This window comes from Ips typographus, linkage group LG1 (assembly GCF_016097725.1).
Source record: "Ips typographus isolate SLU linkage group LG1, UJ_Ityp_2.0, whole genome shotgun sequence".
Classification (NCBI taxonomy): Eukaryota; Metazoa; Arthropoda; class Insecta; order Coleoptera; family Curculionidae; genus Ips; species Ips typographus.
Genome location: NC_138422.1, coordinates 24,355,519 through 24,371,248, shown reverse-complemented (window position 1 = coordinate 24,371,248; position 15,730 = coordinate 24,355,519). Strand labels below are relative to the sequence as shown.

The 15,730-nt window shown below is 35.3% G+C and overlaps 2 protein-coding genes across 3 annotated transcripts; one reads left to right on the top strand and one right to left on the bottom strand.

Moving 5' to 3' along the window:
* Positions 1-786: 786 nt before the first annotated feature.
* LOC145725362 (guanine nucleotide-binding protein subunit gamma-1-like) lies at positions 787-1,673 on the bottom strand. The gene is made up of 2 exons (XM_081974102.1): positions 1,401-1,673; positions 787-1,336 (listed from the first exon to the last, which is right to left on the bottom strand). Exons 1-2 carry the CDS (start codon positions 1,407-1,409, stop codon positions 1,133-1,135), a joined length of 213 nt encoding a protein of 70 aa, XP_081830228.1. The 5' UTR covers positions 1,410-1,673; the 3' UTR covers positions 787-1,132.
* A 1,220-nt stretch (positions 1,674-2,893) lies between these two features.
* Positions 2,894-11,408, top strand: LOC145725356 (uncharacterized). 2 transcript variants are annotated; one of them, XM_081974089.1, is made up of 6 exons: positions 2,894-3,160; positions 3,211-3,477; positions 3,529-3,853; positions 6,473-6,724; positions 7,270-7,451; positions 10,860-11,001. In XM_081974089.1, the coding sequence occupies exons 1-5, from the start codon at positions 2,999-3,001 to the stop codon at positions 7,446-7,448; spliced, it is 1,185 nt and encodes a 394-aa protein (XP_081830215.1). In that variant the 5' UTR covers positions 2,894-2,998; the 3' UTR covers positions 7,449-7,451; positions 10,860-11,001. The 2 variants fall into 2 exon arrangements, with proteins under 2 accessions (XP_081830215.1, XP_081830205.1); XM_081974079.1 differs by having other exon boundaries at positions 2,898-3,160; positions 7,270-7,427; positions 10,860-11,408.
* Positions 11,409-15,730: the final 4,322 nt, after the last annotated feature.

Genomic DNA, 15,730 nt, shown 5'->3' with positions numbered 1-15,730 from the left:
AAAGGTTTCAGAGGATTCTGGTAACCAAAAATGGCTGTTTAAAGGCTTCTGGCAATACAAAATAGCTTCTGGAGGCATCTGACACATTAAAAACAGTCATGACGACCATAAGAAGGTTTCAGAGGCTTCTGGTAACCAAAAATGGCTGTTTAGAGGCTGCTGGCAATACAAAATAGCTTCTGGAGGCATCTGACACATTAAAAACAGTCATGACGACTTTAAAAAGGTTTCAGAGGATTCTGGTAACCAAAAATGGCTGTTTAAAGGCTTCTGGCAATACAAAATAGCTTCTGGAGGCATCTGACACATTAAAAACAGTCATGACGACCATAAGAAGGTTTCAGAGGCTTCTGGTAACCAAAAATGGCTGTTTAGAGGCTTCTGATGAATCAAAAATAAAAACAAGAAAATCGAGAGTTGTGGAACGCATCTAATTAACTTTTAGTCGGTCCTAATGTGTTCATCAATCCGCCAATTGTCAAGAAAGTCTAATTTACCATTTGTGTGCTTAATTTGTTTTATCAGAAAAGTTGAGTTTTGTATTAGGAGCACAGAAACAAAAGGGGATACAATTTAAAGTAAGGCACTCCTGATATATGCATCAACTCCACAATCGTCAAGAAAAAGAAATTATTTACTTTCTGAACTTCTGCTAGAGAATCCCTTATTTAATAAAATATTAGGGGTGCAGAAAGGCAAACACCTAAATTGAAGCTGATCTTCAGAGTTAAGTAGATAAATGATCCCTCTCTAGGAATTTGAAGGGTTGGAGCAAACAACAAGCAGTTGCAATAATCATCAATATATTAAGACACAATTTAGATTTAGATCTTTACAAACTAACTATAAATTATCTATTAATATGTCATAAATGCAATTTGGTCAAATTTCATAATGGGTCTGCAGTCAAACCCCTAAAGGGTACAAAAATATTTTGGCACTAACCACTCTCTGATTAGAAAAATACCAACCATATTCATCAGTTAAGTTAAATTGAAAAAACTGCTAGTGATATGAATAAAAAGTGTGGAATAATCCGCAGTGAGATTCACTTACACTTAGTCTGAAGACTTGTAAAAATTAAATTAGAAGAAATACATTTTAAATAGAGCTGCCCCCGCCCGACAAGCACTTACAGTACCGAGCAAGGGGTCTTTTCACGAAAGGGATTCACTCTCTGACTAGAAAATCCCACCACCAGGCAGTCATCGGGTTCGTGCTCCTGTATGAATTTGATTATATCTTTTACAGCTTGAGAGATTGGCATACGTTTAATAGCAGCCTCTCGTCGCAGCTGCTCTGTGATGGCACGTTGCTGTTGCAAGTTTGAGACAACCTGAATACATACCATACACTTTTAGTATTTTTTGCTTGATAACACTTTGAGCTAAAGATCTTACCATGTCCATATACTGTTTATCTACCAACCTGTTGAATTTGTGGGCAATTTGGTAGACAGGAAGGGTGGGGCTGTGGCCAATCAAGTATACAAGCTGTTAGTTTACAGGAAGTTAAGCAAATTGTAAACCGGTTTAGCGTTAACCACTAGATTAATTGCAATTAAATAATCAGTCAAATCAGAGAAAGGTCAAAACAATTAAAAATCACAAAAAGCAAGGAAGAACTGGAACAGTGGAAACAGTCCCAAAATGATAATAAAAATACGTCACAATAGAAACACAATAGACAATTGACATTGACAATGACAGTCAGGGAAGTCGGCCGCTGGTGGCGCTGCTCAAAGAAAGCGAGTATCGGATATAAATTTACAATGATTGTACAAAATGCCTTAATAGAGTTAAAAGTCAAAATGTATAACTTGTGGCTTGAATTAAAGCATCAGGCTGTTACTTAAAATATACATTATTTACCGGACTCAAATAGCATATATCATAAAAAATCTTTTAAGGTCAAAACATTAAAAATAGTCAAATATCATAAAAATTCACCTGATTTAATGTTCTTGTCGTTATAGTCAATTTACAAGACGAAAACGTTGAAAAACAGTACATTTTAATGAAAACTGACTTACCGGACTATTTGAAATCATTCTAGTCAAATTCCAAGGCCAAAACGTCAAAAAACAGTCAAGTATGATGAAAATTCACTTTACCGGACTGTTTGGTCAGTCATTTGTGTAAAACCGTTAAAACCGTATTGATGGAGGTGTAAAGTACTGTGAAACTACTCTGTAATTTTTACTGTACTTTAAACTTTTGTGGAAACGGATTTTGACAGTGCACACGTTAGTGACAGTCGCGTGACCTGTCAAAGGCAGAGTAATAATCACGTGACTTGGAAAAAGCCAAAATTTAAATCACAAAATGACAGTTTTTGCTTCAAAACTGTCGAACTTTTATTCATTATTCATGGAGGTGTAAAGTACTGTTAGACTTACGTACGTACTGTAATTATTGCTGTGACTCAACTCAAATTTGACAATTGTCACGTGACACTACTCTATTGTGTATTGTGTACGATTAGCGCAGTCACTGAGTGATAAATGGCAGATTATCGTCTGATTGGTGAAAAGAGGATTAACCAACCTTAGTTAATATAATAATTATTCTCCTTATATTTTTATTATCCCTTGACAATGATTTATGTCTTTATCATTTTTTATTTTTTTGATATCAAACTTAAAATATAAACTATTTACGCATAGTTTACATTATGAAGTTCCTCAGAAATTATTTCTTTTCACAATAAGTACTACAACCGAGTAGTACCTAACAAACTCTCATTCGTTATATCATTCAAACATTAATTTAATTATCGCTGAATAAAAATAATTATAAAAGTGTCTATTGTTTGTCCTCCACGAAGTTTTGTTGTTTTTTTTAATTCTGCCGCCTCTGTCTTCTGTCAATTGGTAAAAAGTCAAGGACAATCTAAAAAATGAGGTTATGTTTTTGTTGAAAATCCAAAAACATTGATAATTTGATAAGCTATTATTTAAGGAAAAATGACCCCATAACTCGTTCGTGTTCAATTAAAGATGGATCTGTCAGCGTACAAGAACGTCGTAGATTTCAAGAATATATGCAGAACGTGTATGAACAACCAAAATTACCGTAAAAAAATCGAGGAAGAGCGAATAAGAGTGGACAACAAAACAATTACAGTCCTGGAGCTGCTTAACGCGATCCATGAAGTAAAGGTGAATATAAATTATTAACCAAAAAATCTAGATCGTAACCGAAAGTGTAGTTGTTTAAAGGGTTCCCTGATGAGATCTGCTCAAACTGTATCGAGCAACTTCGGTCATTTTACAAGTTTAAGCTGCAAGTAGAGAAGTCTGAGTTTGTTTTGCGTAAACATTTAGGGCCCTTTGATGACGGCCACGCGCCTTACAACCCTTTAACCAGACATGACGTAAACCCTCTTAATTTCAGCAGACCTGCTATAGATCCACATATAACATTCAAATCTGAATTACACAGCCCTTTTGTTGAACATGAACCACTTGATTTGAAGGTTAACACCACTGATTAACTCCCTGTTAAGCTGCTAACCACCAAATTTTAGGTCAGTGAAGCAGACATTGATTTAGGTCCTTTAAAAATCTCAGATGATTTTAATGACCCATCTGGTAGTGGAAAAGCTGGACTTAGCCTCAACCTGGCTGGACTACAGCCGGAAATATGCAAGGTGGAAAACCAGGAAGAGAAAGAAGTGGAACCACCAATAAATCCAGTAGTTTGCACTTTGTGTTCCAAGACATTTAAGTCCAAATATATTTTGAATGTTCACTTGAAGAGACACAAGTTTAAGGGGCAGTTTTTGTGTACCTTGTGTGGTAAAGGATTTAATTCACAAGGCTGTCTAAATCGGCATACCAGAGTTCACACAGGTGAGTTACTAATTTACAAATAGGCAGTTAAATTATTTTTAAAAAATGGTTCACAATATTACCTTCTAAACTTTACATTTTAAAGCAATTTTTTTATTTTAATTTGTTTGTTGTATTGAAGTAACCACTAATGCAAACACTCCATTTAAAGAAAATGAGGGTTTCCTATGTTCCTTTATTATTTCATATGTAAATGTTTATTTTTAAAAATACTTATTTATAGTAAGAAAACAAGATTGAAAAACTACATTTTAGTTAATTAGGTAGGACAAAGCAATGGTTTGTTCTCTTGTCACTCCTGTCAACTCAAGTCAACTGTCTAAATAACTAACTTTTTTTGTCTTTAACTTTAAATAACTCATTTTTGACACTTTTACTACAGACACCATATAGAGTGTTCAAAAGAGGGTTTTAAGGGCTACAAAGTAATATATTGGGTCACCCTGTAACTGTCAAATTAACCGAGTCACTGGCTGTTAAAGTAGAAACTGTCAATTTTTTTTTTAAATCTGTCTTACACTTTAAATAACTCATTTTTTGACACTTTTACTACAGACACTATATAGAGTGTTCAAAAGAGGTTTTTAAGGGCTACAAAGTAATATATTGGGTCACCCTGTAACTGTCAAATTAACCAAGTCACTGGCTGATAAAGTGGAAACTGTCAATTTTTTTTTAAATCTGTCTTTCCTTTTAAGTAACTCATTTTTGACACTCCTCCTACAGACAATTTATAGAGTGGTTGAAAGAAGGTTTCAAGGGCTACAAATTAATATATTGGGTCACCTTGTAACTGTGAAATTAACCGAGTCATTGGCTGTTAAAGTGGAAACTGTCAATTTTTTGTTAAGTCTGTCTTTCACTTCAAATAACTAATTTTTTGACACTTTTACTACAGACACTATATAGAGTGGTCAAAAGAAGGTTTTAAGGGCTACAAGTTAATATATTGGGTCACTCCTGTCAACTGTCAAAATAACCAAGTTATTGGCTGTTAAAGTGAAACTGTCAATTTTTTTTTAAATCTGTCTTGTACTTTAAATAACTCAATTTTTGACACTTTTACTACAGACACTATATAGAGTGTTCAACGGAGGGTTTTCAGTGCTACAAAGTAATATATTGGGTCACCCTGTAACTGTCAAATTAACCGAGTCACTGGCTGTTAAAGTGGAAACTGTCAATTTTTTTTAAAATCTGTCTTGCACTTTAAATAACTCAATTTTTGTGACACTTTTACTACAGACACTATATAGAGTGTTCAAAAGAGGGTTTTAAGGGCTACAAATTAATATATTGGGTCACCCTGTAACTGTCAAATTAACCGAGTCACTGGCTGTTAAAGTGGAAACTGTCAATTTTTTTTAAAATCTGTCTTGCACTTTAAATAACTCAATTTTTGTGACACTTTTACTACAGACACTATATAGAGTGTTCAAAAGAGGGTTTTAAGGGCTACAAATTAATATATTGGGTCACTCTGTAGCTGTCAAATTAACCGAGTTATTGGCTGTTAAATTGGAACGTCAACGTGGTAAGTCAGTCAAAAGATGGAGATTATTATATCCAATATCAATGCTCAAAGTTAGCTATGTCATACTGCCCCCAAAATGAAAAAGCTTTCATAAAAAATAAGCCTTTTGATTTTGGTTGAAATTTGAAAAATATTATTTTTCTACTCATAATTTCTATTCCAAATTTCCAAATGATATTCCAAAGGAGAATTCAGGACAATAACTGCAAAAATAAGAGTAGAATAATTCCTACCTACAATGAGTTACAATACTAAAACCACAAACACCTAAAATTGATTGTTTATCTTTTAGTAAGCACTTACTTAATTCCCTCTATTGATAAAGTGTTGATAAGGGTTTGTTTGTAACTTAAATAAGTAAGAAGCTGGTTGAGTAACACTTTATTTGTTTTAACGACTTAATCTAAAATTAATTGAAGATTTTTCGTAGAATTATGTGTATTGAGATGGTCCAAGGTAATTTTCTTCAGGAAAAAATTACAGAAAACGGTTAATTATCGAGAATTTTGAATATTTCTCTTCCATTCAATTTTTTCCAAACCGAAAAAATGTCAGTTCTCAGACTCTAAAACACCTTTGCCACGTGAAAAGTTTTAAAAACCACATTCAAATCAATGTTGCCAAAACTCTTGACTCAGTCACTTTGGCAATGTCCAATAGCTCAAGAACGTGGACCACTTTGACTAGCTAAGACGTTTAATGACAAGCTTATTGCCATCTGACAGCTGTCAAAACTCATTAAACCTTGCATTAAACATTTCTGTGAAACTGTAAAATGTCAGAGTCGTTTTTTTTGTGAATCCTGTTGCAAATTGTTATTCGTAACCGTAACTCTGTGGAGTTGAATTTGGCAGTTGTGACGTTAAATTTGACAGTTTTGACACTTCTCAGTGCGACTTATAGTGAGGAAATATACTATTATAAGAATTTACCAAGTGTTACTCATATACAGTGTTCTACCTACAAGGAAACCCTTAATAATTTTCAAAACAACCTTTCACTTTATTGAGAAGCTCTAAGCAAGTATTTAAAACGAACTTTCTTGGAGTTTTTCCAATTTTCTGAAAAATAACAAAAATCCCCAGGTGAGAAAAACTACCAGTGCGAAATCTGCCAAAAACGCTTTCCTTCCTCTAATAACTTGAATATCCACCTGCGCACGCACACTGGAGTAAAGCCATATTTGTGCAATTTATGCGGAAAATCGTTCAGCAATCGTACCGGATTGAATTTCCACGTGCGTACCCACAGCAAGGAACGACCGTACGTGTGTGACGTTTGCGGTAAATCGTTTGGGGCACAGAGCCATCTTGACTGGCACAAAATGATCCATTCTGGTAAGTTTAATACAAAGGTATATAGCGTGTTCTTTCAACATATTAACAATAAAAAAGGTTTTGCAAAATTACAACCAGTCTATAATAGTTATAACTTAGATGATTATACAGGGTGTTCCTAAAATGTGCGGCAAAAATGCTACCACAATGTTTTGAGGCTTAAATATGACGATCTAACCTAACCCAATTCATTTTAGTCCAAAAGTGTGTCAAAAGTACAGTTTTTTGTAAATATTTGTTTTATAGTTATTAGTGTATCTTTTCAAATCTCGACTAGGGGTAAGGTAATAGAAGAATAATCAAAATCTGGGTTAATTTTTAATACAAGATTTAGAGGGCGCCACCTGTGGTACCTAACACATATTTAAAACGCCGTAACTTTTTTGAGACACTCATTTAACTCTAAATTCTTATTCTCTAACGCATTTTACTTAAAAAAGGTGGTTTTTAACATATTTGGGTTTCAAAATGTCGCGACAAGTTGTCTTAATAATAAATTGGCTCTAATACGTTAGCCGTGCGATTATTAGCTAAATTTTTATTAGGTGAGCGGCCTTTTCCTTGCGATCTATGCGACAAGGCTTTCATAAAAAAATGCGACCTGCAACGCCACCAGTCGGTTCACACCGGTGAGAAACCGTTTGCCTGCGACTACTGCGATAAGCGCTTTAGCACCAAAGTTCACTTGCAGTACCACACAATGGTAACTAAATCACTTACTTAAAAAGTGTGTTCCAGTTTATACAGTATGGTGCAAATGTATGGAAATCTTTAGTTTAAATTTTGTATTTTTAGTAATTGCTAGCCTCTGAAACGTCATTTAAGTCATTTAAACCTGCCAGAGGCCTCTGAGAGACATATTTATTTGTCAGAGGCCTCTTACCTATTTAGGCTTGCCAAGAGGCCTCTGGGAGACATTTTTACTTAACAAGAGCTTCTGAAACATCATTCAAGTCATTTGAACCTGCCAGAGGCCTCTGGAAGACATTTTTAATTTTCAGAAGCTTCTGAAACGTCACTCAAGTCATTTGAACTTGCCAAGAGGCCTCTGGGAGACATTTTTACTTGACAGAAGCCTCTGAAACATAATTCAAATCATTTGAACCTGCCAGAGGGTTCTGGAAGACATTTTTACTTGACAGAAGCCTCTGAAACTTCATTCAAGTCATTTGAAGCTGCCAGAGGCCTCTGGAAGACACTTTTAATTTTCAGAAGCTTTTGAAACGTCATTCAAGTCATTTGAACTTGCTAGAAGTCTTTGGGAGACATTTTTACTTGACAGAAGGCCCTGAAACGTCATTCAAGTCATTTGAACTTGCCAGAGGCCTCTGGAAGACATTTTTAATTTTCAAAAGTTTCTGAAACGTCATTCAAGTCATTTGAACTTGCTAGAAGCCTTTGGGAGACATTTTTACTTGACAGAAGGCTCTGAAACGTCATTCAAGTCATTTGAACTTGCCAGAGGCCTCTGGAAGACATTTTTAATTTTCAGAAGTTTCTGAAACGTCATTCAAGTCATTTGAACCTGCCAGAGGCCTCTGGAAGACATTTTTAATTTTCAAAGCTTCTGAAACGTCATTCACGTCATTTGAACTTGCCTGAGGCTTCAGTGAGACATTTTTACTTGACAGAAGCCTCTAAAACGTCATTCAAGTCATTTGAACTTGCTAGAAGTCTTTGGGAGACATTTTTACTTGACAGAAGGCCCTGAAACGTCATTCAAGTCATTTGAACTTGCCAGAGGCCTCTGGAAGACATTTTTAATTTTCAGAAGTTTCTGAAACGTCATTCAAGTCATTTGAACCTGCCAGAGGCCTCTGGAAGACATTTTTAATTTTCAAAGCTTCTGAAACGTCATTCACGTCATTTGAACTTGCCTGAGGCTTCAGTGAGACATTTTTACTTGACAGAAGCCTCTGAAACGTCATTCAAGTCATTTGAACTTGCTAGAAGCCTTTGGGAGAAATTTTTAATTTTCGGAAGATTCCAAAACGTCATTCAAGTCATTTGAACCTGCCAGGGAAGACATTTTTAATTTTCAGAAGCTTTTGAAACGTCATTCAAGTCATTTGAACTTCCCAAAAGCCTTTGGGAGACATTTTTACTTGACAGAAGCCTCTGAAACGTCATTCAAGTAATTTGAATCTGCCAGAGGCCTCTGGAAGACGTTTTTATTTGTCAGAAGTCTCTGAAACGTCATTTAAGTCATTTGAACCTGCCAGAGGCCTCTGGAAAACATTTTTAATTTTCGGAAGCTTCCGAAACGTCATTTAAGTCATTTGAACTTGCCAGAAGCGTCTGGGAGGCATTTTTACTTGACAGAAGCCTGTGAAACATCATTCAAGTAATTTGAACTTGCCAGAGACCTCTGGGAGACGTTTTCATTTGACAGAAGTCTCTGGAACGTCATTCAAGTAATTTGTCCTTGCCAAAGGCCTCTGGGAGACATTTTTACTTGACAGAAGCCTCTGAAACGTCATTCAAGTAATTTAAACTTGCCAGAGACCTCTGTGAGACATTTTTACTTGACAGAAGCCTCTGAAACGTCATTAAAGTCATTTGAACCTGCCAGAGGCATCTGGAAGACATCTTTAATTTTCAGAAGCTTCTGAAACGTCATTCAAGTTATTTGAACTTGCCAGAGACCTCTGTGAGACATTTTTACTTGACGGAAGCCTCTGAAACGTCATTAAAGTCGTTTGAACCTGCCAGAGGCATCTGGAAGACATCTTTAATTTTCAGAAGCTTCTGAAACGTCATTCAAGTTATTTGAACTTGCCAGAGACCTCTGTGAGACATTTTTACTTGACAGAAGCCTCTGAAACGTCATTAAAGTCATTTGAACCTGCCAGAGGCATCTGGCAGACATCTTTAATTTTCAAAGCTCCAAAACGTCATTCAAGTTATTTGAACTTGCCAGAGAGGGCTCTGGCAGATATTTTTATTTGTCCAAAGACTCTAGGAGCTATTTAGTTTGCCAAATATATTTTTTACTGTTCTTCAACGAACTGATTCATCAACGCCTATTTTTTTGTTTCATTTTCGATTTCTGGGTAGGTTTATGTATAATGCCCTATTCTTTTCCTAAATAGTTAAACTGAAAGATAAAAAAAGACTTTCTGGGGATATTTGAGCAATTTCTGCTATAATGCGGTTCTTTAACTCTTCAAGATTGCTAGGTTTGTTTCTATACACTTTGTTCTTTAAGTAACCTTAATAAAAACAGTGTAATGTATTTAAGTCTGGGGATCTTGGTGGCCAATTCTATTGATCCTCTCTCCCAATCCATTTACCTGGGAAATCATTCTTTAAGTAGGTTTTTACATCAATACAGTAGTGTGGAAGCCCCCAGCCTGCTGGAACTACAATTGGTTTCTATTTAGATATACATAGTTGGTTTAGTTGTCCTAGCAGATAATCGTGAAGAAATTCAAGATGTTCAGTACCAGTATGTTCCTATGATCTGATTGTTTCCTATTTTTAGATCAAAATCATCTTCTAACAGCTCCTGAATCAGGTGTTGTGTATATGAATGCCACTTTTTGGCACATTACACATGCTACTTGTCTTGTGCTGTTGCGTGAATCTTTGAAAAGCAAGTGTCTCGGCTTCGGAAACTGATTTGTTACCAGTTTTAAGGAAACTTTAACGTGACCGTTGTTGCAAAACTTTTGATTGGGAGAAATGGGTTCTCAATTACGATTAAATAAATTACACTCTTGTCTCTGAGTTCTTGCTTTATCTCCCTAACCAAACATCATCAAAATTTCAAATTGGTTGGGTTTCAGTAAATTTCATTATTCCTATGTTTGCTTTAATGTCTTTATGAAAAACCAATGGCTCACTCGCACAGCTTTTTGTGTTGACAGAAAGAGTCATTTCGCGTATCAGCAGGTACAATACTTTTTCCAACATTTGCTGCTAAATAATATATGTTATATTTCTGGGTTTCTATTATGTTTAATAGTAAATTTCTCGAAAACTTTTTGTGGATAGGTAACATGAAACCAACCTAAAGTAGAGTAGAGTTTTAGAGGATTCCATGCATTTGCACCATACTGTATACTGTAATTTCCAATAAACAAATCACACCATTTAACTAAACTTTGGTGTGACAAATGTGTTTTACTATTAGGTGCACACTGAAGAACGACCGCACAAATGTCCGGCTTGCGGCAAAGGCTTTATCAGACGCTACTACCTGAGAGATCACATGCTAAAACACCACGGCAGCTTGGACGGTACCACTTTAGAAGAAAAAGCTCAACCGATCAAACGGGTAAGCAGCATGGAAACTGTAACCGGACACGCTTGCGAGTAATTGTTGCCGGAGGAATGTCCATACTGATGACGTTTGAGCGACCGATGACAAGGGACCATTGCTGGTGGTTTAGATAAAGTCCGCATTCGTTTTCACGTTCCAGCGAGCACAGCGTCACAATGACGTAATTTGACAGTTGTTCCAATAAGGGTTCCGCCAAATTACGTCACATTTGCTCTGCTTGCTCCATGGCATGTGAAAACGAATGCGGCGAAAAAGTAGCATTTTGTGCCATCCTGTTTTTGGTGTTAGATTATTGTCGGGCAAATCCAGTTATAGTTGAGAGTATTGTTTATTATGTTAATTTTAAACTTTGTTATGTCCGTAATAGGTATAATAAATAATTGTTGAATTTTTTTATTAGTTGCGGTTTTGTTTATCTCTTTCCAAAAAATTCTCTTACAATTTGAACAAAAGACTTAATTACACCAACAACAAAATTTAGATCTTTATTTAATTTAATGAATGATTAGTGTGGATCAAAACATGTTCTTGCTCAAATTGAGCCGTGATATATAGACTTCTAGCTTTCTAAACTTGAACACTTAAAAACACACAATGAGGGACACAAAAGAATACATGAGCACTGCTGTTTACAAAATATATGTTTAAGTCAAATGATAGACCCTTCTCAATCGTTCACGAAAAACGGTAAGGTAAGAAATGAAATTCCTTGTTGGGAGTTCGGTTTTCAATTTGGAACGTACCGTCAGTTTCGTGAAATAAGAAACCACGTTTCTTGAAACGGTGTTCAGGGAAATTTGAAGTTGACAACCGAATTCCGCAGGCGGTCGAGTGGAGATGGTGGAATCTCTAAGTGGAAACGTCGATTCCTAAAAGTCTACGGGGAATTGTCTTGTGCGGTGCACTTCCAAGAGGCGGAAAGGGTGAAAACCTAGAAGAAAACCACGTGGATGTGACAGTGTTATAGTTTCCACGAGGAATGACTGTATCTTTTACTCGGATTGTGTCCTTAAGTGACTTTTTTCTTTCAAAGGAGGGGGGTAGGGTAACAACCCAACGCGCTAGGGGCTCCTGGTGCGCTCTCCCTTAGAGCGTAGAGTACTCATATGAAGATTTGGCTGGATGCTAACAAGCAAGAGGCCATTGGAACTCACGAAACCACAACAACCATTCCTTGTCGCATACCTCATCGTATCTCGTACCTCTTACAAAAAACTACGACGATGTATGATAATATCAGAAATGTTACATTTTTTCACTGTTTTTGTTACCCTCATACCGTTGCGGAACTCTGAGGTGTGACAGCTTATAGGTTGAGGTGTTGAATTGGTTTGATTCATTATAATTTGTGAGTTTGTATCATTTTCTTTCTCATTTAATAAAGTAGACGCTTTTATATTAGAATTGAATACAAAATGTAAGTCCAAACTTAGTGTTTTCCAACTGTCAATGAGGATGACAATTGACAAAAGAATTGTTTACGTTCAAGATTAGCTGTAAATTGGTCTATTTTATAACGCACGCTGAAGATTTGTCTGTTATTGGTATATTTCATATCGCACGCTGAAAACTATCTGTAATTGGTCTATTTCATACCCGACGGTTGCGGAAAGTCTAGGATTCCATATTCGTTCAGCCGCTGGCCTAATCATCTGTTCTCTAAACTGTTAAGGAATTAACCAATATGTCCCTGTAGGAGTAGAAAAACATGTTTTCTATATTGGTTCATTCCTTAACAGTTTAGAGAACGGATAAGTAGGCAATTGCCAACGGATACAGAATCCTAGACTTCCCGCAACTGTGCCAGTGCGATATGAAATAGACCAATCACAGGCAATCTTCAGCGCCAATAAGGCAGTTATAGTGCATTAAAGTAAAAGTTTTTCAGGTCAGCAAAAAACCAACAAATCGTAAGCCCAATGACAGTTCGAACCGCATGAAAATCTGTTCTTTGGTTTCGAAATTGTGCGAGGCTTTAAATGTCGTATATTGGATTGGCACAAAACATTTTAGGGCAATATGGCCATTATGGCACGGCGCAGATTAGTGCCAGAGGGCGCTGCCATCAGTGCCATCTTAATTAAATTTGGAACGCCGATATTATATACTCTGTGCCCTCTCTCTCTCTTGCCCCTATAGAATTTTTCAACCGTACATACATGCACTGATAAGGTTCAAGATTGTTACTGACCTTTCTATGGTACTATTTTCCAATTGTACTAAGTTAGGTAGGTCAGTGGATTGTATTGATTACATTTAATTACTACTATACTATGATTATGTGTCCGGATTTAGTGTGTTTTGACAGGAAAACACCATTTCTCGGTTAGATAGGACAAATACTAGTATAGATGTCTAAGCTCAATTTTTGAAAAAAGATTAATGGCAAAAACCATATCTTCAGTCAGTTTGCGGCGCTAGAGGGCGTTTTTAGAATTTCGCCCATTTTGAAAACTTTTCACAACTTTTTTATTTCTTAAAATATCGAAGTGAAACAAAAACGTTCTTAAGACACTTTTTTGATGTGATTCCAGTGACTTGCTTAGTTTTTTGCAACTGCCTTCCCTTTTCTTAATAACTCACCTAACTTTCTTATTTTAAATGGAACCCATAATCAAATATAACTTTTAAAAAATATCTTTAAAAGAATTTCTATATAATTTTTGAATTTCAAAGGGAATTATAATATGATATAAGGAGAATTAGTGAAATATTAAAGAAATTGGTAAACATTTTGGATATTACTGTTTACCCCTCGGTTAGAGCGGTTATCAGGTGACAGCTGATTATAGGGTTGTTAAATTTCATGAAATACAGGGTGTTTCAGAGTTGTCGTGACAAAAGCTTAGGGGAGATTCTCCTAGCAAAAAGTACATGTGCCCGCAAGTGCTTTGTTTTCGAGATACAGGGTGTTCAATCAATCAATTTCAATAATTTCATACTAAACATGAAATTTCTAGGTGTCGCCTAGTTAATAGACTTGATTTTTGTCATTTGCATTGTTTTCGTTAGTAATTTTATTTAAACCTGTAAAACAAGTCACAAATATTGCAATTAGAAATGAACATTACATAGACTTATGTCAATTTTCATTCTTTTTTCTGTGACAAGAGAATTGAAGATGGAAGAATCAAATTAATAAAATTCTAATACTTATGAGTTTTGAGGTTAGAATGTTTTTTTATTTTATGGTAATCAGAAGTTTGAAGTTGAGTATTGAAACAATTGAAATATTTAAGGAAACTTTCATAAACCGTAAAATTTTTGAAATTTCTTAGATTTCATTGACTTTTTATTGAAATTTCAGGTATTTCCGAAATTTAGAGAGGATAGCGAAAAGATTCAGAAATTTTAAGAACAAACGTTCTTGTAATTTCAGGCTAGTAATTGGTTTGATTCGAAAATTCTTCTAAAATATTTCTCACATAACAAAGTAAATGCTTTGATACATTAATTGAACAGTAATTGAAGCTTTTTCTTTTTCAAACTAAATTTCAATGTTTTTACGCCAATACTGTCGTGAGATTGACAACCAGAAGGATGATTGTTTTACCTTCAAGATTAGTTGTAATTGGTCTATTTCATACACCGCCCTCTATACTAGAAAGCATAAAATGTCACTTTTAATGGCGGCGTTAGCGGTTTTAGTTTGATACACAAACGTATGTATTTGCAGTAAAAAATATGTTTTTTTTTTAATTGTTTCGTGTAGTTGATTGCAAGTTGTGAGTGAAAAATCAAAAAAGGTTTATTCCTGATCCAGATATGTATAGAGAGAGAGCTTTTTTATACACAATCAAGTCCAGCCTAAACAAATTGGTTGGAACATTTGTCCTGGAAAGTACAACACACAGCAAACTAGTTTAAACACTGTTCAATGTAAGAAAATCTGTAAATCCTTGAAACTAGATAAGCAAAACTGGTAATGGTTCTTATGTTATTACCAAGAACATTCATTCAAAATTATTTTTGTTGCCCTCACAATGAAGGATGCTTTAAAATGTAACTCGCATACCTGTGCATGTACCAAGTACCTACCTAATAAGTTTATTGTACTAGAAAGCACTGGTACTTACCATTGAGTATAGTGTTGGAGTAAAATCATCCCACTTCAAAGTGTTCAACCACCGCTCTCTGTACAAGAAAGCCAAGAAGGTGCATGCCAAAAATTCCAATATGGCCGAAATAGTGGTTGACAGTTTGCATTTGTTTGTATTGTGGAAATTGAGTTTTTCGATGATTAAATCAATTTTTAAGGTTTAAAGTCAAGACTTGGGATTACTTGCCAAAGTAATTTTTGTTTGCTATTATATATTGTTGTTTATATGTTTATTGTTCTAGTGAAAGTGTAGTTTGTGTTCATTTTATTGTGTTATCACTATTGTTATTGTTCCTTCATTGTTCTATAATTTGTTGTTGGTTTTTTAACTTAAATTCAATATGCCGTCCACTAGTTGTTTGCCAAATTGTAAAAGCAAGTTGGTGAAAGTACAATATGCTTTCTCATATGTGAGTTACATTTTGAGGCCGCCTGCATTTTGAGAGCAACAAAGGTTTACTCTGAAGAAACAGGACAGCTTTTAGAAGTTCCATTGGCACATTTACATTTTAAAAGAAAGGTCTTGGTAATAATATAAAACCCATTTACCAGTTTTGCTTACTTAGCTTCAAGGATTTCCAAATTTTCTTTGATTGAGCAGTTTTCACATTAGTTGTACTTT

Bases quoted from the DNA above. Each gene is read 5' to 3' on its own strand.
- LOC145725356 (XM_081974079.1), top strand. From the start codon at position 2,999: ATGGATCTGTCAGCGTACAAGAACGTCGTAGATTTCAAGAATATATGC. The intron at 6,725-7,269 runs GTAAGTTTAATA...AATTTTTATTAG, and splicing joins GCACAAAATGATCCATTCTG to GTGAGCGGCCTTTTCCTTGC. The intron at 7,428-10,859 runs GTAACTAAATCA...TTTTACTATTAG, and splicing joins ACTTGCAGTACCACACAATG to GTGCACACTGAAGAACGACC.